This window comes from Dama dama, chromosome 7, assembly GCF_033118175.1.
Source record: "Dama dama isolate Ldn47 chromosome 7, ASM3311817v1, whole genome shotgun sequence".
Lineage (NCBI taxonomy): Eukaryota > Metazoa > Chordata > Mammalia > Artiodactyla > Cervidae > Dama > Dama dama.
Window position 1 is genome coordinate 46,023,064 of NC_083687.1, and position 27,015 is coordinate 46,050,078.

General features: G+C 42.0%; 1 protein-coding gene across 6 annotated transcripts in view; it reads right to left on the reverse strand.

The window, feature by feature from the left end:
- The window catches only part of HIVEP1 (HIVEP zinc finger 1), a 130,263-nt gene that overhangs the window by 20,047 nt on the left and 83,201 nt on the right, over positions 1-27,015 (reverse strand). For 5 of the 6 annotated variants that reach the window (XM_061147627.1, XM_061147628.1, XM_061147631.1 and 2 more), the window contains exons 4-7: positions 12,040-18,011; positions 8,614-8,747; positions 7,726-7,901; positions 3,055-3,156 (exon numbers count right to left, since the gene is read on the reverse strand). In XM_061147627.1, the coding sequence (XP_061003610.1) occupies positions 3,055-3,156; positions 7,726-7,901; positions 8,614-8,747; positions 12,040-18,011 (6,384 nt within the window). The remainder of the gene's footprint in view (positions 1-3,054; positions 3,157-7,725; positions 7,902-8,613; positions 8,748-12,039; positions 18,012-27,015) is intronic. The other variant, XM_061147632.1, reaches the window with a different exon arrangement.

Consider the following 27,015-nt stretch of genomic DNA (forward strand, 5'->3'; position numbering starts at 1 on the left):
ACATAAATAAAGCAGCCAGCCGTCATCTATCAAATTGGTCCCAAATTAACATTCATACAGTTACCAGGTATAGTAAGGATGTGCAGAAATACAAATTGTTCTACAGAACAATTTAGAATTATAAAGCAAAATTAATTTTCTAGGTATCTACATATAAGGTGATAGTGTCTATGCAAATTTGGAATACAAACTTAAAACCCACATGTTATTTGTGGATATGCACATGTATGGTAAATGAACTGAAAGAAAATCCCTAAGTGTGGTTACTGTTTGCCTCTGGGTAGAGTGACATGCAAGGGTAAGTAAGGGACATTGCACCTAATGTGTGATCTTTATTTAGCTTGCTTCCCCTCCCCCACCCCCCCCACCCCCAAATACAATGAATTTAAAGAGAAAGTCTCAAAGCAAATGAAAGAAAATATAATCACCAACTCTGGTGGGAATTCATGAGTGCATATAATAAAACTCTTTGTAATCTCAACTGTATTTAAAAAAAAACCTCAAAATATTTTTTAGAAGGACAAAAGACAACAATAAAGGGAAAACAAGACCATTTGTTTCAAACAACAAATACTGACCATTTACTGCCTTCACTGCAAGCCTATAATAAAGCAAAAGTGAAGGAATATGTTTTGTTGGCATTTTATAAAGAAACATGAGGTCTCTGGTATGAAATAGCAGTTGGCAAAATCCACCAAAATGCTGTAATTTACTATTCAATAAAAACCATGAAAAAAAAAAAAAGAGTATTACCAATAAATACAGTAATTAAAACACACACACACACACACACACAGAAAAACAGGTAAAGCTACCTAGAGTTTTATCAGAGGATCTCAACTGAATTGGGAATTAGGCCATCAAGTTTGAGTTATAACCCAAAACCTGCTTCCAGTGCTTCTGGAATGGGGCGAGAAATGACAAAAATGAATGGGAGATAATGTAAGATCATCATCAGTCAGCCAATTGGAATGATACTGATAATTCTTGAATACTGCACTTAATTCGCCTATGGAAATCTGGGATATAAACACAAGCTTCCCTTGACAATTCAGTAGATTCTACAGACATTTACTCAATTTTGTAAGACTCATCTTCTTGAAAAAGTAAACCACTTAAGAGTATATATTATAATAATAATGCTTTTAACATTTATACCTTTTCCAGAAATTAGTGTTTCATGTTACAGCCCTTACTTTGAGCTTTTTCTAGTCTGTGGGTGATAAATACACTCACTGAAACCCTTACTCATTTTTCCTAGCTTTTTAATTCTGAATTGTTCAGTGTAACAGCAATAAAGCAAATAAATAATGAGGAGAGATTTTTTTCACCTAAATACTTATGGTAGTTAATTTACTGCAGGATTACAAAGAGCAGAAAATAAATCAGACTATTTATATTAGAAGTAAATTATAGGTATATTAATTTTATTAAATGTGTGTCTTTAAACAAAGACACCAACACAGAATTCAATTTCTAGCCATTCAAAAATCAGTTTTAATACTTCAGTTACACATATGTTAATTTGACATATTACTTTTAAATCCTGATATTGCCATTCCCAATATGCATCAGAGTATCAAAGTGTCTATAAAACACTAAGAACCTCCTTTATGTCCTAAGTTTGTTATAATTATCTTTTCCTTCTTTTAAGAACACATCCATTTATTGCCAACAATTAAAATTTAAGGCAATCCTTTCCTTATGCTTAAAAACCTAAATCATATCAACTGTAGCACTTACAATATGAGTCACTTCTCTTGAATATTTAGAAACAAGTTCAGGCTGGTTCATCTAGTGTGTTAATTGTTGTCAGGTGGAATGAAAAGCATTTGCTTTTTTTACCTATGTTTTCAAAGATGTCTTCACCATTTTCTCTTTGGAAATTTTTTCTACATCAAACTAGTACATACTAACTGAAACACAGCAAGCAGATAAATGCTTAATTTAGGGTATTTTTCAAAAAAGCAATAGGACAACTTAAAAAAAAAAACACCACCACACGTATCTCTTTTGTTGCTAAATTCTTGGGTTAAAACCAAAAGTCTTGCAGAAATAAAATTCTACTGTCTGATTCGTCAGAACAGATGAACAGGTTTATTTCTCCTCAAAGCTGGTTAGAGATAAATACTTCTAGTTGTTGAGCTAACATTGTTAAGAAAACAACCGGTTAACCTTTTCAAGATAATAAACAATTCGGGGAAGCAAACAAATACTTTATGCCACAAATATTTCCAGAGCCGCTGCCCCGAGCAAGGTGCTGTGCTGAGAACGGTGGGTGGCCGCGAGTATTACCCGGGCAAGAATTCTACTCAGGACACGCTTGAGGATCTCGGTGAGGAGGTGAGCGAGCAAGCGTGTAAATAATAATAAAAACACGGCAGAAAGGGATTCATTACTTTCACGGAGCAAACTCTAGAATACTACAGGTGTCGAGAAAAGGGAACAACTGCTTTCCACGAGTGCTGTGGCAAGGGAAAAATCAGAGAAGGCTTGGTGGCAGCAGTGGATGTGAGCTGGATCTTGGAGGAAAATAAGATTTCGACCGGGTGCAGATGGGGAGCCGCGTTTCTGCGGGGCCCGAGCGCGGGGCCGTCAGGGAGGAGGGTGCAGGCAGAGAGCCGGACCAGCGCCACGGGAGCGGGAGACTCAAGCGGTGGGCCAGGCGAGAGAGAGAGAGATGAGGGCCACAGGTGGAGAAGCGGGAGGCGTCAGACTAGAAAGGGTTTTGAGGAATTACTTGGAGGTCAATGGCTCATACTGTACTTGGTAGGCAAATGGAAACCAATGGAAGACTGGGAGCAGAGGGATAGTATGATCAGACACATGCTGCAGGAAGATTAACTTAACGTCAGTAGGGGTAGATGTTAAAGGAAGGAAGACAAAGTAAAGATGGGAAACTGATCAGGAGTCTATCACACAGGATAAATAAGAGGCAATGAAAATAGGAACTGGGCAGAGTCAGTGGGAATGGAAAGAAGAGTATGAATGCAAAAAAAAAAGAAAGAGTACACTGTAAATAGCATTTATGAAAAATATGGAATAAAGCCTTACCTGATTCTTCTGTATCTTGTTCATCTATTAAACCTACTGAGACGCCTAAATCCACACATTTCTTGCTATGTGTCTTGGACTTCATGTGTTTTGTCAGATTTCCTTAAGGGAAAAGAATGTTTACTAAGCTTACATAGTATTATTTTGCTATTGCATTTGTCAATACTGGCAAATTCCATTCCTATTTCAAGTGAAAGTACAGACTGTGGTTACACAATTCCAATGACTAAAATTTGTTCAAAAGAAAATACTGGCATCTGTATGTTGTAATAACCCTGTTATTAAGTAATAATCTCTCTTTCAGAGAGATTTATTACTCAGATTAATTATTATTAAGTAATAATCTCCTCTACTTTGATAATGTCCACCTTTGCCTTACGGTTTCTATTCTCTAGTCCTTATTTATCTCATAGAACATTTTATACACACTTAAAATCCCTTTCAGACTGCACTGTGACCTGTGGTTTCTGAATTCTCCCCAGGCTGTGTCTGCTGGCTTTCCCTCATAGTATTTTATTTCCCTATACACTTCGCAGTTTTTATTGTAAACTTATCTTGAGCAAGATGGTTCTGCATGGAGTTGTTAAGTACCCCGGGCTGTAGACACATCTCTATATGTTGGTCTTCCAGTTGCTTCTGCCTGGGACTTTAACAGTTTCATCCCACTAATTCTGGATGAATCTGGGGATCTTTTTGGCATGCCATAGGTATAGGGATTTGTTTTTCAGCAGGGAGCTTTCCCCCTACGTGATCCAAAGACACTGGACAGGTGAGCCAGGCTTCTTTCAGAGGCCTCAGATTCCATTCTAGGACCAGTAGGAATCCCCAGGTCTGTGGGAATGTATCTGGCTTAATGTGCCTACGGGGATTTCCCCCCCACCCCATATCTGTTCACCATGCTAGTTCGGGGTTTCTTTTTTATCTCTGGTATCTGAGAACCTGTCTTTCTAAATTTCAAGCTTGGCTATCTATTCAAAACTATAGTTAGTTGTTGTATTATAAATAGCATTTCTGTGTGTTTGGAACAAGAGAAAGAATTTTCTGCATTAATTTGACTTCACCCTTCTGACTAAAAGTCTCCTAATAGTAACCCTAAAGGAGTGTTTCCTCTGGCAGCTGGTGTATTGACCCCTGTAAGCGTCACTGGGTTACCCTGGGAAGCATTGGGCATGCTGGCCCAAAGTGATCATTAATACAGGGAGAGAACTCAGATTCTCTAGAGGATAACAAGCAGCTTGAGTGGATAATGCCACACACACCTAAAATTGCCAAGAAGGGAAAATCACCTCTTTTGAAAAGAAACAAAATCTAAATGCTGGGTTTGGTGAGCAGGGGCATATTAGTATTTGAGAATAAACCTTTAGAAGAGCTAAACATGTCTGAATCACTGGTCCAGACTTGGAGCCAAATCTTGCAGTAGCTAGAAGACCAGCACAACTGCAATATTTATAGAACTTCAATTCCACTAAAAATTCACTAAGCTGGTGGATCTGGTCACACCTGTTTAGACCAATTCTTGCACTAGTTAGTAGGTACAACATCCCAGAGCTTGGGGCTTAATGGGTTCAAGTGAAAGAGGGGGCCTGGACTAGATACTAAGATCCAGCAAACCCTGACCTCTGTGATTCTAGAGATAATGTCCAGCTTAAATGACTGGGTCATGTCTGACATTTACTTTAAAATAAAGCATGAAGCAAATAGGCTGACATGTTAACAACTATTAAAAGATGATGGGTATACTGGTGCTCACTGTACAAGTATCTACTTTTCTGTACACTTCAAAATTTTCATATTAAAAGTTATGACTGGTTTTCCCATCTTATTGCAGCTGAAATTACCATTTACAAGTCAAAACACTTTCTAGCATGATGACAAAATTACAAACCACATTATAAGGTCCACTAATAGTTCTTTCAAAATGCTTTTGTTCCCTAAATAGATAGTCATAGAGGTCATTTGTTTTCTAAGAGGTAGATGTATAATTGTAAGGAGGCAAATTTGGGAACATAAGTTTTTAATAAGCACATTTTCTCATAACAAGCTATTACTTACTATTAACCAACTGTGTAAATAATTTAAAATAAAGCAATTTGCATTTCATATGCAGAACTTGCATATTAGAATGCAAATATCCCCTAGCAATGCTGTAAACTTGCTGCATGAATTTAACACAATACTTTTTTCAACAGATTTAATAAACATTCATCTAAATCCTCTGGAAAGCAGGAAAGCTTTTGTTTCTGGGTTCCTATAGCTATATATAGAGAGAGCCCAACTTTCTGTGATATATATGGGCCTAAACCCCTGTAGAGATGCAAGCTCAATGTGTATTTTCTGCTGATAGACCTTTAAAGTAGAATAATGAAGACAAATCATTTAAAACTGATCTGAAAATGCATTCATAAAATAAACTGAGAGGACAAATGATGAAGCACAGACTTATAAGCATGACCACCAGAAGCATCGAGGTCTAGGAGGACAGAGCAATGCTATCTTTGTACACTCCTATTTATGGGGCATGCCAATCATATCACTATTACTTTCTGTTAATAGACACATCCAATAAGTAGTAGAGGTGAACTGCCTAGGAAAACCAAATCAATCAGAGTAGGGCAAAATCTACAGTCTCATCAAAAAGCAAGTCTTTTCTTATTTAGCTGCCTTTAAAAGGTACTATGGAATCTGTTCCACATACATTCACAAAAGGTAGACTTCTGCAAGGAAGCTGACCATAGAAAAGAGAACTGCCCTGAGGAGAACAGGGAAATAGTGAATTTCTGACATTTTCTTCACCAGTCTCCTTAGCTCGGGTAGCTTTCTTTAAATAAGTATTTATCACATAAATCCAATGAACAATCTGACAAAAGAAAGTTTAATGTAAACTCATACATGTGGCATGTTCGAGAAATGAAAGACAGGAAGACCGCTAACATGCACTGCTCACTCTTCATGGATCACAATGCCCCGTCCACCACTTAACAGATATTTATCTAAAATTCTACATGACACTGGTTTGAGTTATCTCACTAGGATTAATACTTGACGATTCATGAAAATTTTCTTTACCAAGAAATCTCTATGGTTCCATTTGGTTTTCCACATCTATGTTTTCCTTCCTTTCTTGCCCTTTTAAATATACCTTTAAAATATCCTGATTCCTTTCCCTCCTTCTACTGAGAAACACCCATTTCACATTATACCTTGATCCTCTTTATTTGGTAACATCACTCTGTACCTGGTCATCTTTTATTTGTAAATACTGGCCTATTGCTGATCTCCTGGTCTCACACTGGAAATTATTTAACAGACGGGCCTTTCTTAATCATTAGGATCAAAACCAATGTAAAAGCCATGAACTGGGTTAAAAGATCAAAGCACTTAATCCTATCAAAGCCTTCCCACAAGATCAGGAAAATTGTCCTGAAATGCTCTCTCCACTTCTAGAAGGAACTCCTCTATACACCACAATCCAAGAAAGACAGAATCACGGTTGCTCCCAACTCATGATTTCTTGAAACTTTAGAAATATTCAAGGCTCTCTGGATCACGGTTTTGTTTTCCCCCCATCACTCCTGTTTCAGGTATTACTGGCATTTAAGGAGAGCTAATTAGAAGCTACTTAGTTGCTATACACTATAACTCTCCTTAAATGCCAATAAACAGTAGCCAAAAAAGGTAATAAACTTTGCTGAAGAAGTAAGTGATCAATCTTTAAAACAAAAACCTCAAAGTCAACCAATATAATAAGAAAAAAGCAAACGTTAACTAAAAGGGATAAAAATAAAGTAGTTCTGCGAAAAAGTTACTGATTAAATATTTTTCATAGATTTTGTCCTTTCAGACAAATAATTTTATGATCACACTGCCTTGTATTTGACAGAGTCTTATTTTGTAAAGGGTGGTATATGAAACTGAAGCCTCAAGCAACTAATTTTTATACAATAATCCATAAACAAGGAACCTAATAGAGAAAGCAAACATTTTATAATAGTGCATTCATTATATGTAACAGGAAATTTGCAGACGGTAAAATTACCTTAACTATAATAAAGCCTTACAATTTAAATAAAAACATATAAAGAGTACAGAAATGGTACTAAATGTAACTTTAATTACTAGTTCTGAGTTCTAGAAACATTAAACAGTATAAAAGAAAACTTTTGAAACTGAAATTCAACAGAATTTGGGTAGAAAAAAATGTTTCATGGAAAAAAAAAGAAATGGCTATGCATGACTAAAATTAGATAATAAAACATGAATGTAATCAGTATAATTTTACTGTACTTATTAATTTTTGTTTTTAGTCTTTCAGCACTGAAATGCATTTACTTGTGATCACAAAAACTTCTTTTTCTTCTTTAGCCCCAAAATAAGTAATTTTGAAAATGTATTAGTCATCATGCTATGCAACTGTAATTTGGGGAGTAAAAGAAAAAAGGGCAGTTGCTCCTTTTCGGATGTCACATTTATTACATATATTCTAAAAGTGTGTAATTAAAATCTGAGGTCTAGATATATATAAAGAAATAAAAACATGATGCTAACAAGGTATAATTTATATTGGTCTATTTAAACTACTGCATTGTTGGTCAAAGAATATGTAAAGCTGGGTCTTAGCTCTACTGACTTAACGCATATAATAAAGGACCATGAAGCAACGTCATCTCATACCTTTAGTCTTAAAGGAGAAGTTACAGTAAGTGCAGTGGTAGGGGCGGACATCTGTATGGGTTCGTATGTGTTTCTTTAACATACTAGGTTTCTTACAACGGATTCCGCATTCTTCACAAATGTACTTTCCTCTTCCCCTGCCTCGGACATATACATACTCTTCATTTGATTTATATCTAATTTAAAGAAAAAAAAATGAATAAAGCAATTGGATACTACGTCTTGGAGAAAATACTGATGATTAAAATTCAACCTAAAAAATAAAACAAGGCACAATTTTTACACTCAATCAATATAAATGTTATGCACGTACAAGTAACAGAATAGTCCAGTTTTTCACAGCAACACAGTATTCTAATAGCTAATTCAATTCAAGCAACTTTATTCAATATCAGGTTTAATTTTAAAATAGTTCCTCTAAGTCACTTGTCTAAAAGCTTTGTTATAGTTAAATTCAGTTACAACTATAAGTACTGAAATATTTCTGAGCTTCATTTTAACTATAATTGGCTGTTATGATTTTTCTCACAACCAAATTCACAAAAGATATCAAATAGGCAATTAATTCATCTCTCTTAGCAGATTTTTCCCAGGCCATTCCTTATTATGAATCAATGTGAAACCCAGGGTTCACTCTGGAAATTTAGTGTTCAGCTGCCTCCTAGAACCTACAATGTTTCCTAAATAGTTACCATTTTCTTGATCAAAATGGAGTTATTTAACATAATACCTAACATATATTTTGCCATGAAGATTCTGTTAATAAGCTGAGAAACTCTGCAACATTTATATAAAATTGGCACTAGTAAGTCTTCATTCACATGAAAGCAAATGTACATTTAAAAAGTAAGTTTAAATGTACATTTAAGAAGTAAAATTTGTACTTGCCCTCCATCAAATATTTTAATTCTTCTTGGTTCACTTTTGATTAAGGAATTTTCTTTATCTTGCTCACTGTTAATTTCAGAGGCATCTTTACTGCTGAATTCAACTACTGTGGACTTTTGATTACCTAACGCTCTCTGAAAGGGAAAAACAGAAAAAGAGAGACACTAATTTAATAAAGCTGAAAACACAAACATACTGATGTTTCACTTGGAAATTAAAACACGGCAGAGTACAGTGCATAAGGTTAGCTTAATTAAGGAAGGCATTATAAGGACGTAACAGCTTTAAAGGTCATTGCTTTCTCTACTTTATCTGTCGGAATCACAGTGAACTGATAAATCTTATTGGATTTTAAAATTCCACCACATTCCAGTGACACCCCCAAATAAAGACTCTACAACTCCCCCACCCTGGTATCCAATGAACTTAATAGGAATTTAAAAAATAAACTAAATATTGTTCTTAGAGCTAACCAACCACTCACATTACAGCCTAAGCATACTTGTTAAAGAGTTTACTCTTTAAAGATGCAAAATAGCTAGCTACCCCTTATGGCATAATGTCTCACACCCTGAAAAAGACGAGTGACTCCCCCTCAGTGTCAATGTGCTGTGCAGTTAAAGCAGAAGCCCTGTTTCCCAATACTTCAGCCTCCTCTTCCTCATCATTTTAAACCATAACTAGATTTCTTCTCTCTATCCTCTCCAAACTTCCTGAATACTGATGACTGTGAATTATACATCACAGGTCAAAAGTTAGGTCTTGGCCTCATACTCCTTAAATCTCTAGAAAAAAACGTACTGAACACGAGAAGAATGAACAGTGTGGCCTTTCCCCGCCGAAACGCGGCAGTGACACCATCTCGTGACCTCACACAGCCGCACTACTCCCGACCACTGGGCTCACTCCCCGCTCCGCTCTGCCCTCAAAGGCCCCTGGGAGGCGGGCAGCACTGATGGAGCACATCCCAGGGAGGAAGGACCGTGCCCAAGGTCAAGTGTTAACGGCAAGGGCACCAACTCCAGTCCTCTGGCCAAACCCAAAATAAGGCCCAACTTTTCTGATCAAGGGCCTCCTGATTCCAGCCTCCCCTACAAGCTTCCTCTAAGAGTCACACCAGCAAGCAGACGGCTATTGTACTGCGATGACAGTTAAGTGATGAGAGGGTCTGTGTCCCATGGACAGAGGGCCAACGTGACCTCACCAAGAATCGCTTTGGGAAGGCCCGGTCCTCAGAAAGCCAGGGGTAAAGAAGAGCAGCTGGCCTGAGTGTCTCAAAAAGGTGGTGTGAAGAGGTAATGACACGGAGTCTGACAAGTACAAATGCAACTGTCTCCTCCGTTTCTGGCAAACACATCCGGTTTCCCTGCAATCTGGAATCTATATACACACACATTTCCTTGACTTTGTACCTTTAACAGTAGTAATCCTATTTCTTACCTTCTCAGTACCAAATTCTCACTTATCTTTTGCTCACATTCTTGCTATCAAATCTCATTTCTGTTCACCAGTGAGCTACATGCCAAAAGCTTTACTATTTTCTTAGTCTATATGCTTAACCACTCTATCCATTATATGTTGTTGACACCTCCTTTCTTTTAGCATCTGTCTATTCTTTTCCATTTTGAATTATAAATACATCCACATTTGGGTGTGAGTTAACCTTCAAGCCAGTAGCCAGTTCCCCAAGGTCACCAGTCCACATAGCTCAAGCCTCAGGGACATCAGACCATTCACAGTCTGATACCATGCTCGTCTTCTTTGTCTGACCTCTTGGCTCGAACAATTCTCCTTGAAATATCTTCTTTCTCGCCCTGTGTGATACCACTTTCTCCTAGTTCCCCTCCTTTTGAAATTCTCTTTCAGTTCCAATGGGGACTTTCTTCATTCATTCAACCCTTTAAATAGTAGGGATCTTGGGGATCCGTCCCAGGCCCCTCTCTCTTCTTCACACTCTTCCTGGGCGACCTCATTAACTGCATCTATGCACTGAAGGATCTCTACACCTTCCACTCCTTTCCCAGCTCCAAATCCAGGGTGTGCACTTCCCAAGGCATTTCTGCCAAGCACTCGGCACTGAAGGAGAGCTAGTTTTCATAGGTGCTTCAGGAACATCAATAAATGAAACTCTGTTTAAATTCTCATGCTCAAGTCTCATTTTCCATCTGATTTAGTAGACGTAGAGGCTGAGCATCTGAAAATTAAATTCTGAGTGGTCTGGATGCACCCTCCTCCACTGAGAAAGTATCAAAGGCTCTCTACCACCATGTGCATTCTTTGGTCTTTATTTACAGTTCCAACTTCAAACTAGGTCAGTGTCTCCAACTTCCAACACCTTCTAGCCATGCTGGACTCCTCGGGGTTCTTTAAATGAACCAAGTTCTTTTTCACTTCCACATCATTTGGCAGACTATTAAAATTTCTCATTTCTGTTTGCTTGAAAAAAAAAAAACAAACTATACTTTTTTTTCTTCCTTAAAGATTCAGCTAAAGTATCATCACTCTTGGAATATCTTCCTTTTATTCCTTGAGTTACCTGGTCATGTTAGAGACTTCCTTCTTTTAAAGTTGTATACACTTCTATTATAATACTGATACTGTGACTATTGTCGTATTGACAAATAAATATTTATGAACCTGTACAACCTGTACAGATCAAGAACTTAATCTATAATTCTGAATGTCCAGAGTCCAACCTAATACCCTTATTTATGTATTTATTCTTAGTCATTTAAATGATTTCCTCATTTTATAAAGCCAACAACTCTAACAAGATTTATTTCACCAATAACCCAAACTTAATACTTTTATGACATTTCTGTACAAATCTTGACCAAATCAACTTAATAATCAAGCGTACAGTTATTTTGTGAATCTTTCCTCTAGTAGTAAGATGATTCTCAGAGCTACATTGGATGAGATATGGGATCAGCATAGTGAGCGTAGGGCAGTCAGACTTGCATAAAGCAAGGATGAATGGCTCTCTGCTTCTATTTTAAGATGAAACAGAACAATTTCCAATATTCACACCTCTGTTCCCCTTCATTAGCAGGGACAAAGCATAAACGTAGTCTTCTGTCACCTAACAAGAAAAACAAATCCTTAGTATAAGAGAAAGATGAAAGTAAAAATATGATTATATGTACCGTTAAGACTTAAATTTCCACCAATAGAAAAAAAACTGCTCAGGGCAGTTTATCATTTTCAAAATGCTTCAAGACAGAATCACTGAATGGACTCTGGGTAATCTTGATCAATATAGCTCCCTGGGTAAACTTATCACTTTCTTTCAAGTAACTCTGCACTTAGCACAATCTGTCATTCAAAATTAAAATACAACCTCCAACTGAAATGTTTGCAGGCATCCAGACAGGTGGAAACTAACTTGCACAGACTCTTTCTGAAGATAAAGGATATTTCAAGTACCTTGCTTAAGTTGCTTTTCCACTTGCTTGAATAGACCAGTAAGTCTGACTTGAAATGGGTGGTTATTGCTTGACAGTATAGAGATCTTCCGGTCTTCTGCTTGGAGTTCAGGAGAGAAAGAGCCACTTTGGTTGGCAGGCCGAGTGGGTTTGGATCACTGGCGCTCACGGCCCAGTCGGTGTAGGCCGAGGTTTTCTGGTCCGTCTGCGGTAGGTGCAAGGCCCTCTGTCTCATCAGGTAGCACCACGTGAAGCTGGTGGCCGTCTTCAGGCTGGGGAAGGACACGGACGGCTGTGTGTCGCCAGCCTCACACATGGAAGGAGTCGTGGCCGCAGGCTGACTCTGTTCCTGGACGTTTGCTTTGTCGCCTGAATTTTTAATCCCTGGAGACTTCCTTTCTGGGCGGTTGTCTGTGGATTCCAAAGGAGAAATGTGAGTTTTCTCTGCAGGCACAGCTGGGCTTCCAACTGTCGGCGTCAGCAATGCGGCTGACGGGATGCTTTCAAATTCCTGCAGTTCTTTCACGGGTTCTCTAGCCACAGGCTTGCAGTGTCCTGATGACAAGTTATCAGCTGGTGACACGTCAGTCAAGTGAAGAGCCTCGGTACTGACTTCAGGGTGAGGAAAAACATCCTGCTCCCACGTCACAGCTTCAAGGGGCTCCGTGGTGCAAACCTGCCTCACCAGCACAGGCTTCTTCTGTTTGCTGTCAGGAGCTCTTGAACACCCTGCTTCCAGCGGTCTCGTGTCTGTCGCACAGACAGCTCCGTTTTCATCCTTGGCTCGCTTCTGGTGCTTTTCCATGGCAATGTCTAAACTATTTGCTGGGGAGAGCATCCGTTTACTGGAAGCTGAAGACTCTTGTTGTGGGGAAAGTCTTCCGACAGACATCTTTGGTGTTGTGGGTGAGGATTCTGATGGAGATGGGTTTTGGTCCATCTCTGAAAAGACAGGTTGGCAGATGAGCTCTCCGTCTGGGTTTGGCAAAGCATTCCGGGGATCATTTTGTGGTTTTGGTACGGGATTTTGTTCTTCGCTGATTGGCACCGTACTACGATTAGCCTGGCAAATCGGCTGATTGGAGAGATCCTGGGTCACTAGGATTCGTGGCAGAGGTGTGACTGCGGCGAAACAGTACGCGGGGACCTGAGTCTGCAGGTGCGTGGACAGCGTCAAGGACGTGGGCACCTTTGGCACCTGACCGCCGAGAGCCCCGACTTTCAGGGGTGGCGGAGGACACGAGTTAGATGTGGCTTCTGCTAATTTGGCTGGTAAGGTCAGTGAGGTCGCACGAGGGGCGGCCCCGGCTGGATCTGAAAGAACTTGCTTTGGCAGAGGTTGCACAGGATTAGAAGCACAAGGCTGGCTCGAGGTGACCGTGGGACACTGCAGCTGGTACTTGGGAGCAAAGCAATCCTCACTTTGAGAAGGTACACACCCATCAGGGCTTGCATCTGGTTTGCCACTCTGTGTAGAAGATACCTGCAGGGACATCTGTGTCTCTGGGTGGCTAAGGGGCACGTGGACTGGATTCAACAAGTGGATACCGAGAAGCTGTTGAACAGGAAAGAGGTTTGGAGAGTGGGAACTTGCCATTTCTGCTCGCACACCCTTGACTGGAGTCTGGGAGTGCAAAGTGTTTGCAGGAAACTCGGCTGAAACTGGGTGAGTGAGCTGAAGCCCCTGCAGTGGCACTGTGCTCACAGCTGGACGGGCGATGGTCTGGAAAGACAATTGGTTCCCGGGAGCCAGCGGATTCTCCGGAGCGATGTTTAAGGAGATCTGCCGTATCAGTGGGCCCCTCCGTCTTTCCAAGAGGGGCACGTGCCCGGCGACTCCCACGCCGGAAGGGGATGTTGGAGGATGCGATTCGGCCGGTGGTGTCTTCCGAGATGGGGTGATGCTCCCACAGTCGAATGACTTGCTTCTGAAATCGGACACCTCCATGGACGTCTGCAGGCAGTGAATCTGTTCCGACGCGGCTCGCCGCATCTCCCGGTGCCCCCCCGGAACACTCAGGGTGTTAGAGCCAGCGGGAATCAGGAGGAAGTCCGCTTTGTGCAGAAAGTCAATTTTGGGGGAGGCCTCGGTCTTAGAAACGTCCTCCACGTCTAAGGAGGCGGAGAAACTCGACGTGTGCGATAAACTACTGTCCCTGCTGAGACTCCGGGAGAGCGTGGAGTCGAAACTCGACTCGGCGGAAGAGTGCTCCATCTCGGCCAGGCGCAGTCTCTTCTTCTTGGGCGGCAGTTTCTCCGTCGGCAGCTTGGACAAGGTTTCGCTCCGCTGAGGCCAACTGAACTTCGACTTCTCCGGATCGTGGCCTTGCCCTTCCAGGTCCCGATCTGGCTCTTCAGTGACCAGGATTTCTGGGACTTGGATGCTGTGCTGCCGAACGAGTCTGGAGGGCTGTCCGAGCACGTGCCGCTCACCTGAGATCTTTCTGGAACCGTCCTGAAGTTCCCCTCTCGGAGCATCGGATAGCGCGGGCTGGTGGGGCTGTGACGTGTGCCGGGGAGGGTGGCCTTCCTCTTGGGAAATTCCTCTGACGCTGAGAGATCCCGGCTTGCCCGTTCTCAGCTCCTGGAAAGACACGGGGGATGCACCTTCGCCAGCCTCCAGCTTGTCAAAGGCCCCGGACCTGCCCAGCGAGTTTGTGTGTTGGATGACCGAGATGCCGGCCCCGTGTCTCTTGGGCTCCGCCCTGTCCTGGGCGGCCGAGCTCATCGGCTCTTCCAGGACAGACGACGGCTTCGGGTCCCGGGGCTGGTCGGGGCCTCTGGGCCCCCGCTGAAGCTGGGTGGCCTGCCGCTGGAGGTTTCGAGGCTGCAGCTCACCGGGTACGGCAAGGTTCTGCTGGGACACACTGGGGGCCGGGCCCACCGTGCTCTGAGACCGGGAGCCCTCGGAGCTTTTCAGAGGAGCTCCACTTTCGTTCTGCTGAAGTTCGTCATCATCTCCGACGCTTTTCATTTTCCTCCTTTTCCGGATCTGGGGCGTCTGTTCCCAGACCCCGGTGGCCCCGGCGACCCGATAGTGCAGGATGGGCGTCTGCGCCCCGCCCGGCACCGGGCTGTGGTCGGGGTCCCGCACAGCGACCTTGGTCTTTGGTCCGTGCAACTCTGAACAGTAAAATTTCTTATGGTTTTCGAAATTTTCCAGTTTCCGATACCTGTTTCTGCAGGTCTCGCACTCAAACATGGTCCCTCGCCCTTGGTGAGACTTCTTCTTTTCCAAGTGTGAGCCTGGGGCCGGGGGCTTGCTCCTTGGGGCTGCCGTCTCCCCGGCGGGGCTGCCTCCAGCGTGGCTCTCCTCCCACGGCTGTCCGGCCCCGAGAACGTGGTTTTCACTCGCTGAGGAGTCTTCCACCGCTGCTTGTCTCACCAGGGTGCGGGGATGTCCACTCTGGGTCACAGAAGGGTTAGGTCCTGGTACAAAGACATCATCGTAGAAAGCGCCAATTTTGTCATCAAAGGACTGACTTCCTCTCAGCGGATGCGGGGCAGGGATGATGCTGGCGGGCACTGCAGAGTACCCGGTGGTGGGCATGGAATTACTCCTGGTGATGGGCAGGCAGTCAAGGGAAGGTACGGACAGAAGAAACACTTGCTTAGATTTCTCCGTGGGGGTGAAAGGGGACTTTGGTATATCAGAGCTCGAACTTGTTCTCCGTCCCATTGGTTTCAAGTCAAACTGGAAAGAGTCCTTAAAGATGTATGACTTGGGGGAATCGATGCTTCCCCGGCGGGAGAGGGAGGTCCTCCGGGGCTTCACGCTGTCCAGCTGCTTGTCATCCACCAGGGCTTCGTTGTCGGAGATGAGCTTTGAGATCCGCTCCTCCAGCGTTTTCGTGGCCAGCGGGGGGCGCATCTGACCTGGGAGGAGGGGTGCTTTTTCACCTGCGGGAACAGCAGAGGCTGCTGGTGTGCTGCCCCGCGGGGTCGAGGGCCCGCTGTTCTTGGCAGAGTCCTGCTCTGGGGCGGGAAGCGTCCTGGCAAAGGGGGTGGGTGGACTCACGGTTTGGTCGGCGCTTTCAGATCGGGAAAAGTAGCCCGAGTCCGTACTTCCCAGGCTGCGAGGACTCAGCAGTTTTCCTTGCTGTTCCTGGCAGTAATCGGTGGCCTGCTGCCTCTGCAGCTGGGCATGCGCTGTGCCCACAGGGGATTCTGGCTTTCCGTCGGGCTGACTTGGGTCGCCTTTCTGATGGGCCTTCTCATCTGCCTCCAGGGAGGACACCCAGGAAGGGTGGGACAGGACCCGGGTTCCCTGAAGGTCTTTCTGTGCACCAGGGAGCTCGGGCTTGGAATCGGTAACCTTTGGGCTGTCAACTCTTAAAGGGGACACGCTGATGGGGTGGACCACAACCTTTGGTAACTCTGCCGCCGCCTGTGATTCTGAAGACCCGTCCTGCGGCGCAAAGTCACCACCGACCACGCGCTCGGGATTGCTTGGAATGGAACCTGATTTTGGTAAAGCTTCCGAGCTGGACAGCATTCTTATCATCTGTGCCGGCTGCAGGTCCATGGAGCCCGGGTCGTTCGGCCTTTCGTCGCCAGCGCCGTCCTCTTCGCTGTCTCCACTGTCTTCCACGTCTGAATGGATGCTAAGTGCTTTGGGGGACTCGTGTGACACGAACAGGCCGCCAGCATCCGGCTGCAGGACGAGGCCCAGTTTGATAGTGTGTGCGTGGGACTTTTTGTGCTTGTACAGGTTGCTTTTAGTCTTGAATGAAAACCCGCAGGTCACGCAGGGGTAAGGGCGCTCTCCGGTGTGAGAGCGGATGTGCTTTAGAAGCACGCTGGGCTTCGCACAGGCTCGGTTGCAATACTCACAGATATATTTTCCTTGTTTTTTTGGCTTCTGATCTTTCAGGAGAAGACTGCACATTTGCTCCACGCTGTGATTAACCACAGCGGCGACAGGGCTCGAGTTGTAGATGGGCGTGGGGGGTGACTGTGTGGAAGGCGCGGGGCTCACCGGCACCGGGGAGGCAGCGTCCACTTGCTGGTTTGGAGGGGTGACCTGAGTGCGGCCGGGGAGTGACGTGGCCGCGGCGGTGTAGACGTGTTCAAGCTGGGCGTTCTCCTGGATCTGCAGGCTCGCGAGGGGTGGGGCGAAACCTGAACACGCGGGAAGCTGCTGACTTTGTGGGCTGGGTTTAGGCACGGGGAGTTCGTGTATGAGATACGCGGGAGAGGCGGCCGGGACTGCCGGTGGGTCCTTCCTCTGAGCGGCGGACACCGGCCCAGAGGGGTACGAGGTCCGAGGCGGCGGCGGCGGCTGCGAGGGGGCGGCCGCGTCCAGCAGGCGCGCATCGGGGGCCTCCTGCGGGCCGCCGTGCGGGTGAGCCGGGTGAGCCGGGGGGCGTGCGGTTTTATTTGGTCTCAGTTTTTCGATCTTCGCGGCACACGGTGAGCCCTTCTGCGACAGGGTGTTCAGCTCTGGCTCCATGGCCTTCAGCAAGACGTCGAAGGCGGTGTTTGCAAACGAGGAGGGCAGGGAGCTGCGGCCGGAGGAGACCGGACCCTCGCGGCGCTCGGCCTTGCCCTTGCTGGGCGGGGACCCGGGGTCACGCTTTCCCTCGGGGACGCCGGCCTTGGCGGGGTCGGGGCCCTCCGACCTCCATCGGCGCGGCTCGGTCGGCTGCTGCGGCAGAAATGGGGGCTTCCGGGGGCAGACGGGGGCTTCGGGCTTGGGGGCCCCGGCGGTCAGCCCCGGGGTCTCTCCGTTGTGTTTGGTCGGCGGCCTCCCCGCGGCCTTCGCCGGGCTGTGGCTCTGCTTCTTGTGGGGCTCCGCGGCGCCCGCGAGCACGGCGAACGGGGAGTCTTCTGTATTCTGTCTGTGTTTGGCCTGGAGAGGATTTCTCAGAGGGGATTTGGGTATTTTTTTCAGGTGATTCTCCGCTACAATCTTTTTCCGTTTTACCCCTTTAAGCGATTCGGAAGTTCCTTTGATGCCAGCCTCTAAGAGTTCTGTTCAAAAAAAGAAAAAAGGAAACCAATTGGCAAAATGGTACGCACACTAATTATGATTCTTTTTTAATTAACATATAGTTATGACAACTGAAGAAGGCAGTTTAAGGAAAGCCCATTTTGGATAAAACTGCATTCTAGCATTCTGGTGATAAGCTGGCCATCAAAAATCTGTTGACCTTACTATATACATTTCTAGAACGCTGTGTTCCTCTCTTGACCTTCATCTCACCAAGGTCCTGGGTGTTTTGTTTCAAAACAAAGTTATCCTCCACCTTCACCCTTGCAGCTGAGGACCCTACGATGACAGTCTGAGAGAGGTGGCCCACAAAGAAGAAAATTCAACTTTTTCATGCTGGGTATTTGTCTTTTCACATTTAGTATCTTTTAAAGCAAACTTCTCAGCATGTTTCTAAAATAATAGCACTGCTCCAAAATAGGCAATACTGATATCCTTATGGGCTTCCCTGGTAGCTCAGCTGGTAAAGAATATGCCTGCAATGTAAGAGACCCCCCCCTCACCCCCCGCCCCATTCGATTCCATATAATGATCATGGGATATTCACTAGTAGAACTGTGATGAATTGCAAATATAGCAATTATATCCATAAACAAAAATATGAAAGTAAAATAATACACTTATTAGTGACTCATCAACAAAATTTTAAAGTCAGAATGATGTAATGGCCTTTAGTAAAAAAAAAAAAAATCACCACTTTAATTGAACAAAATATTCAATGGCTACATTTCTTTGCTGTTAATGATGGCTGAGTAGGTAGCTAGACAGAGCTTGTCATAGGAGAGAAGAGACGAAACCACCTCCATTTCCCCCATGTTGAAATAAACCACCATTCAAATGGCATCAACCACCCATAATCGCTGTCAACTATTGTATTTTTGAGCAATAATTGCTTGCCATAATTTAGTTTCTTTTGATTTTGTTGGATCCTCGGGCACATCAACAAAAATTATTCAAGCTTATATTACTTACTTATAAGGAAGCCAAATACTGTAAATTCTCATTATTTTCAAATAGCTGTTACAATGCACCTATTTGAAATTCATATTAGACCCAAATGGCTACGCCAAAATAACTGCTTTGCATTAACTGAAGAATTTACATAAAATAAAAATTTCTAGTCATCTTGTGACATCAGTTTATGTGCGCTCATGTTTTAATTTAATGGAAAAAAAACATACTAATCCACTAAAGATACATTTAACCACTACAATCAGAGAGGCAAATAAAAGGAGGGAAGGTATGATGAAAATACTTGAGCTAAAGAAAACTAGAAAAAAAAAAAGAAGGTATCAGTATTGTTGATAGAAGCCAAGTCTCTCAGTCGTGTCCCACTCTTTGCAACCCCGTGGACTGTAGTCTTCCAGGCTCCTCCGTCTATGGAATTTTCCAGGCAAGAGTACTGGAGTGGGTTGCCATTTCTTTCTCCAGGGGATCTTCCCGACCCAGGGATCGAACCCATGTCTCCCGCATTGCAGGCAGACGCTTTACCATCTGAACCACCAGGGAAGGAATATTGTTGATACCTCTACAAAATGACGTTGAGCAAATCTTTTTGATTCTTCAACCCACTCAGTTATAAAATGGTATTTCCTCACTGGCTTTCCCTCTTCAGGACGAATGCAGTAAAGTCAGTGATGTATTTGGTGCCTCTCATTAACTACACAAGCTAGAGGGCGAAATGAAAAATGATGACCAGCATCTCGGGTTGAGAAGTTTCCCAATCACTTCCCAAGAATCTGGAGGTGGGCTGAAACAAGAGTGAGAGTCACTAGGCTGTTAAAATAGACGCAAAAACAGCAGAGCAGCCACTTGGAGGAGCAGCAGTTGCCAACCCGGGCGACTGTCAGAGCAAAAGCAGAAGAGATTGGAAAAACCTGCCCACGCCAAGCCCATCCACAACCCAGTGTGACCTGAGCCTTGACTGGGGTGAACATGTTTATTTTATATTTTGCATACTTTCTGGAATAAGATTTTATTTTTAGGTAAAGCTGTTTGTCCAAAAAAAAAAAAAAAAAAAAAGAGTTAAACGATGGCTTACACTCCAAAGGGAAAAAAAAAATGCACAAATTCAAATCACAGGCAAATTACCAAGAAATACCATAGGAAGTTTTAAAGGGGACATTCTATGTATATGAAAAACAAAAAAGATAATTCTATTTTGTATTTAAAGAAAATGAAGTTGAGATGAAGGAGAAGGAATGACTTAAGATTCCTATTTCTTTATAGAGATCATTCTAAATGTGAAAAAAACACATTTTAAACATTTTATGAGCCACGTTTCAATTTTAAATGAAGACCCACTCATCTCTCCCTGTTGAATGTTTAGAACATTTACACTCTATTTGCATAGTTGTTTACTCTTTGTTCTCTGAATTTTAATACCTGGTGCTAATACACCATTTCCTTCCTTCAAAAGCGTGTACAGTCCTTTGCTTTCTGGCGGTGAAGCTTATAAAGAGAAGCCTGCTGACAGCGTAACAAGTAGTTTCTCCTCCTTGAGGTGACTTGCCTTTTTTCTGCCTGAGTGTCTGCAAGAAAGCTTCTTTTCAAAGTCTAATAACAAAACGAGTAGTCAGCTCCAAAATGACCACTGTACAACTTTCAATTTTTTTTTTTTTCCTGGAACACAATGAACCTCTAAAAGGAGATACATTTAGTTTATTTCAGAAAAGTTTTCTTTTATTATTTATTCAAATATATTTTCTGGCCAAGTTTTTTTCTTTGGGGTGGGCTCTTTTCCATTACTGACATCAATTATCTTTGTGCAGGACCACCCTTATGATGATTTAAATTGCTTCCATCTTTTTGTTTCTCTCCTTTGCTTTTTCTAGAATTATCTAAAGCTTTTCCCCTTACATCAATAATTTGATTTTTAGGCCATTAAGTTCCTTGTTGTTTCAATTTTATTAGTTTTTGACTGACATTGTTTTGTTCCCTAAGTTCCATATTTTCCATGTCATCTCATTTTATTGCCTCATATTATGTATGACAGTGTGTGAGTGTGTGTGCGCGCGCACACATACATGTGCGCTAATTGCTCAGTTGTTCCAACTCTTTGTGACCCCGTGGACTGTAGCTTGCCAGGTTCCTCTGTCCATGGGATTTCCCAGGCAAGGATACTGGAGTGTTATTTCCTGCTCCAGGAGATCTTCCTGACCCAGGGATTGAACCCCAGTCTCCTGCATTAAAGGCGGATTCTTTACTGTCTGAGCCCCCAGGAAAGAAGCCCACTGTGGCTTTAAATAAATTTATTATCTTACTAAGTTTAAAGAAGCTTAAAAAATGCTTCTGTTTCTGAGATAATAATTTCTTTAAGGCTGAACTTTTGGTCCTTTTCAAACTCTCTCTGCTTATCTATTACCTGAAATCATGGGGAATCACAGTGGGTAGAGTTCAATGGAGAATATGATCCCAACAGTGTTTTTCTGAGCTGTGTTCACACTTCTAAGATTTTCTTGGATCTCCTTTACCATTCTCCTTGTTTAAGGAATAAAGTTAAGGAAATGGGAGCTAAAGTATGACAAAGGATACTCCCATGGTTGGCTAGTGTCAGGTATGGTGAACTACAACCTAACAGTGTGTTCAAAACCCTGCCTTGATTGAAGCTGAGTCTCTTTTTCTGATTGACTAAAAAGTACATAAGTGTGAACAACTTCAGATCTCTCCTGGTTTTGGGGACATGGGGACCACCTGTTTTCTAACAACTGAGGTCACACTGGTGTCAGACAGTCAAGAGATCAGAGGGAGGGGGCACCATTTAGAAGGCCTTTCAGTGGTTCAGGCAAGAGTTAAAATGCTACCCTGAACTCAGGCAGTGACTGACAGTGGACCTCTGAGCTGATTCAAAGCAAGAAAGCCTGAGAAAGGCTCGCCCAAGGTTGTGCTGAGGCTCCCTGTCTCTCTGGAAGGGCCAAGACTAAGCTTGTTTTGGGGGAGGGAGGTGTGGCTGGGGTGGAAATCAACTCACTTTCCATCCCACCAAATCTCAAGCTCAATATCCACATGTAGAATTATAAATTATAGCAGCAGACCTAGGACGAGACATGTTCAGCATGGAAATGGTAAGACTAATAATGGCAGAGCCACTTAACATAACATTAGACATCCATTTCAAGTAATTACAAAGATTACACAGCAGTATGAAAATGATGATATATTAAATAGACATGCACATATTCTTTTCTCTCCCTATAGAGAGTACGGGCTAGAGGCACAGATCTGGGAGTATGCAGTGAGTGCTGTTTTCATGAAAGTACAGAAATGAGAAGCCAGAGAGGATACACAGCAGAGAGGTCTGCCATCAGAGGTCTGGGTAATCCCTGCATTTAAGGGTGGGCTAGAAACAACAAGAATAATGATGACAAAAATAATGACAGCAAATGCTAAAAAAAAAAAAAAAAGACAAAATACAAAATATGTGACAGGAGGGCTCAGGACGCCAGGGGTTAGAGACTTCTAAGGAGAAAATGTGAGCAACAGTGTTAAGTATCACATTCAGATAAACAGGATGAGACATGAAGCTCCTAGGTGTGGGGGTCACTGGGATTTCATTCTGTCAATAACCTGAGTGGGCAAGGAAACAGATTCTCTCCTAGAAACTCCAGAAGGAAACGGGGCTCTGCTGACACCTTGACTGAAGCCCTGTGAGACCATGTGGGGCTTCCAACCTACAGAACTACAGGATTAAGTATTTCTTGAACTGATAAGTTTATAGTAATTTATTAGACAGCAATGGAAAACGAACACAGGTAGCCACTGGGCACATAGTCGTGACTGTTTAAACTTAAAAACAGTCTGTTGCTCAGAAAAGGAGTGTGTATGTTCTCTGACCACAGCAAAATTAAATGAGAAATAAACAGCAGAAAGACATCTGGAAAATCCCCAAATATTTGGAAATTGAATAATGTATTTCTAAATAGCCTAGGGGTTAAAGAGGAAGTCATAGGGGAATTAGAAAAATCCAAACAAACCTTCAGAGCATTAGGAAAACATGATAAGGAATATTTACCACGCCAATGAGAGGCAACACTCAAATCAAACACTAGAGAAATCTCTAAAGGTGGGGTCAACAAAAAGATTCTTATAATAATCACTATGACTTTTAATCATTTCTCCAGATCTAGCCAATACAATAACAGAATTTTAAAAAATCAGATACAAATAATGGTAAGGAAGAAAACAGCATTATTTGCAGATAACAGTGGTTTCCTAGGGTACCTAGGAGAAATAACTGAAACTCTACTACATCTAATAAGAGTTTCAGTAGGTCAGCTGTCTACCCAAAACATACATATATCTTTCGCTCATACCAAAAACAGTTAGAAAATATAATGAAAAAAATATTCTACATATAACAGCAATAAAAATAGAAAAATGCCTAGAAATACATTTAGCACAAAATATTCAAAACCTACAGAAAATTTAAAAGTTTTCTGATATGAAGGTGCTCACAAAATGAAGAAACACACATGTTCCTGAAGATAATCAATATTTTGAAGATATCAATTCTTTTAAAATTTATAAACTTTATACAATTTCAAACAATGTTTAAAACTTGCTTTTTAAAAACTATGACATGACTCTATTCCTCACTTAGGAGAATAATATTCTAAATTAGACAATAAAATTCTGAAAAAGAATTATGTAAAGACACCTACATGGACAGAGATTAAATAGTATTTTCTCAAAATCATATTAATGGTTAAACTTGAGAATCTGTAGGACTATAAATGCATTTAGTACATGAAAATGTGGCATATTTCAAAATAACTGGACAGAAGTAATAAATTTGAGAAAATAAGGTCCAAAAGTTTCCACAAACTAATGAAACACATGAATCTACAGATTCTAGAATGCTATAAACCACAAGCAAGATAAATACACAGAAACCACACCTATGCACATCACTGTGAAACTGCGAAAGTCAGAGACCAGGCCCAAAAGGGCGGCCTTCAAACCAACAATAATTAGACTCACAAGTAGACATCTCCACAGTTACAATGTACTCAAGGAAATAAGCTGCCAAACTCGAATTGTATGCTTCTATACTTGGATTAAAAGTATTTTTTCAAGAATGAAAAAGAAACAGACATTTTCTAATAAATGAAATTTGAAATAATTTGTCACAACAGACCTGCATTAATGAAAAAGGATGATTCTTCATGTAAAATAAAAGTATCCCTCATGGGAAGCTAGAGATGTAAGACAAAAATAAGTCCCAAGTTGATTAATACAGGTAAAAAGAAAGATGAGTAGCAGCTGTATACAAATAGTAAAGAATATCTGTGGACTCAAATACATGATAATAATAGCATGTAAGTCAAAAGCAGGGTAAATGGACACACTCCAAAGAAGGTACAAATGCTATGAACGTAGAGCTGCGGAAGCTTGGAGCCAGTATCTAACCCAGCAGCAGGCTCTGGGGCAACACCAAGCCTCATGAAAGACACATTGAGAGAAGAGCAGAGTGGTGCATGTGGTCTCAGTGAAGAATAAGTTTAGTTTCCTAACAAAAAATGGATTCAGAGGCCTTGACAACATTCCTAATGGGGGATATACACTGCAAAACAGAACAGCGCAGCAATTCTGAACAGAACCTCAGCCCTGAAAAGAAAAGCAGGGATGGGATGTAAGTGGAATCTGAAGTCAGTGCCTCCAAATAAGACCAAGAATCATTTAGTTAAGGGTTCAAACAACGCAGGATATAGCATTAACTTTTATCGTATAACAAATAGGTAATGGAATACATTTTTAAAAAACTGTTCAAGAGAAATAGAAAAATAGGGTGAGGAAGGGAATCTGAATTCACCATTAACAGGCTATATACAGCAAAAAGGCAGGAAATAGGAAAAGAATATAGATTTTAACAGAAAAGGAAAACTGTAATAGAATAAACACACTAAATTTTATATTACAAAATCTTGGATAAAATAAAAAAATTCATAAAGTTTAAAAACATTAAAATATGATGGGATTAGAGTACAGAGCTGGCAAATCTCTACCCATCACCTGGAGTTTCATATTTTTAAATTCATCACCTACACGTATTATTCACATACAACTAATGTGTAATTCAACCCCAAAGCAGGAAGTTAGCAAATTAAGAACCTAACAAATACCTGCTTATTTAGCAATAATTTAAAATACAGATCAAAATCTAGCAGGTAGAGATGAAATAAGTACTCAAAATATTTATGTCAGTAATCATACAAAGGCAAATACTGTGGAACATTTTTATATATGAAAGGAAAATTTTTAAGCAGTCAATATAATTTCAGAGAAATAATTTTGATTGTAGAAATAAAAAGTAAAATCAGAGATATATCAAATTGAAAAATTTTAAAGCAGAATAAGTAACAATTCTGTTTGAAAATTTTAATTAAATAAATCAATATAATCAATAATAAATGTTCTCAGAAATGAGAAAGGGAAGGATACAGCAACAGTAAAAATTATTTAAACTTATGAGAGAAGGTTATACTCTGTCTTAAAATATTTGGATACTTGTATAACATACAGAATGTAAGAGGTTATAAATACAATCGACCCAAGAAGGCACAAACTTGAGCAGGTATATTACAGGCCAGTCTGGGTGCTCAGAACAGCCAAATAAATATTTGCCCAGTGCCTACTGTATGCATCAGGAACCGCAGGAGGTGCCAGCATATGATGCTGGGCAAAGTGGAACCGGAGCACTCATCCCCACGTGTGGCAGGGATGAGGCAAGGAGCTTAACGGGCTGAGATCTCATCGGCTGTTAGGGCGCTGTCTTCACACTGAAGAGACACAGGTAGCCATGGAAGGGTTTTGTTACCCATTACTGAGTGGGTCACTTGGTGCTATGTGGCGGGCTTCCAGAAATGAACCCGCATAGCTGCCTCCCCATTCTGGTGCAGGGCTGCACTTCCAATACCATCATCTGTCAAACCATGTCCTCACTCACTAAACATCCAACTAGGTGCATACGTTACTATATACATTTGCTCTCATTTAAATTTTCTTCAGTCTCTTTTTCTCTGCCTTTTCTCATTCACCCACAGAGTCTCATTTTCTTTTTCCAAATCTCTTCTTGAATGAAATAGCTACTACAGTATCCCAAGCTTGGTGGTTGGTGCAGAATTCTAAATCATCATCCTTAAAAATTGATATTCTTCTTACATATAGCACAGCCCAACAAAACACATCTGGATAGTGAAACAGGAGTAAAAGAATGCTCTATTTCAGTGAAATGGTCCTCTGTTGTTTGCTTTCAATTTTTTAAAATTTATTTTATAGAATTCCTCGCAGTTGTTTGCCTACTTCCAATTGGTTCTGCCTCCCCCTTGCATTTATTTTCTGTTCTTTCTTCCCCAGAATTGTATCCTTCACTTCCATGTGACGGAGGTATTGCCTTCTCTCATCTGAGTAAACGAGAAAAGAACAAGTCCCCGTGTGGGCAACAAACGTCTGAGCCTGCTTCTCTCTTTTTCTTTTCTTTCTTTTGCCCCACACATAGGTCACAGAAGCAAGGCTGGGGGAAAGTTTAAATAAATCAACCAACAGCAGCGCGCATTATCCTTTTAAATCACCCTACAACACGACTCGTATAAAAAAGTAATGCCTGAATAAAATAAAAAAATATGCCTGAAGAGGCATATGCATGAAGTCAATTATCCCAAAAGCGAAGATGGTAAATTAAACATAATCTGGGTTTCCCCCCCGCTTCATCTTTCTTCCATGAATCCCCAAGTGAACCAAAAGAATAAGACCCATTCCTTTGTTTTCCATCATCCTCAGGGATATTGTCTTCAAAGCAGCTCACATCCACATCTCATAATCTAAGCTGTTTTATATCTCTCTTGTCAAAAAACGAAGCAGTGGACATAAACACACACTTCACAGAATCTTAAACAAATGTGTTTTGAACATTTTAATCTCCCTGAAATCCTGGTGCATCTTCGAATCACTTAGAAAAGCACCCTGTCCTCCCTTATCTGCCAGTCA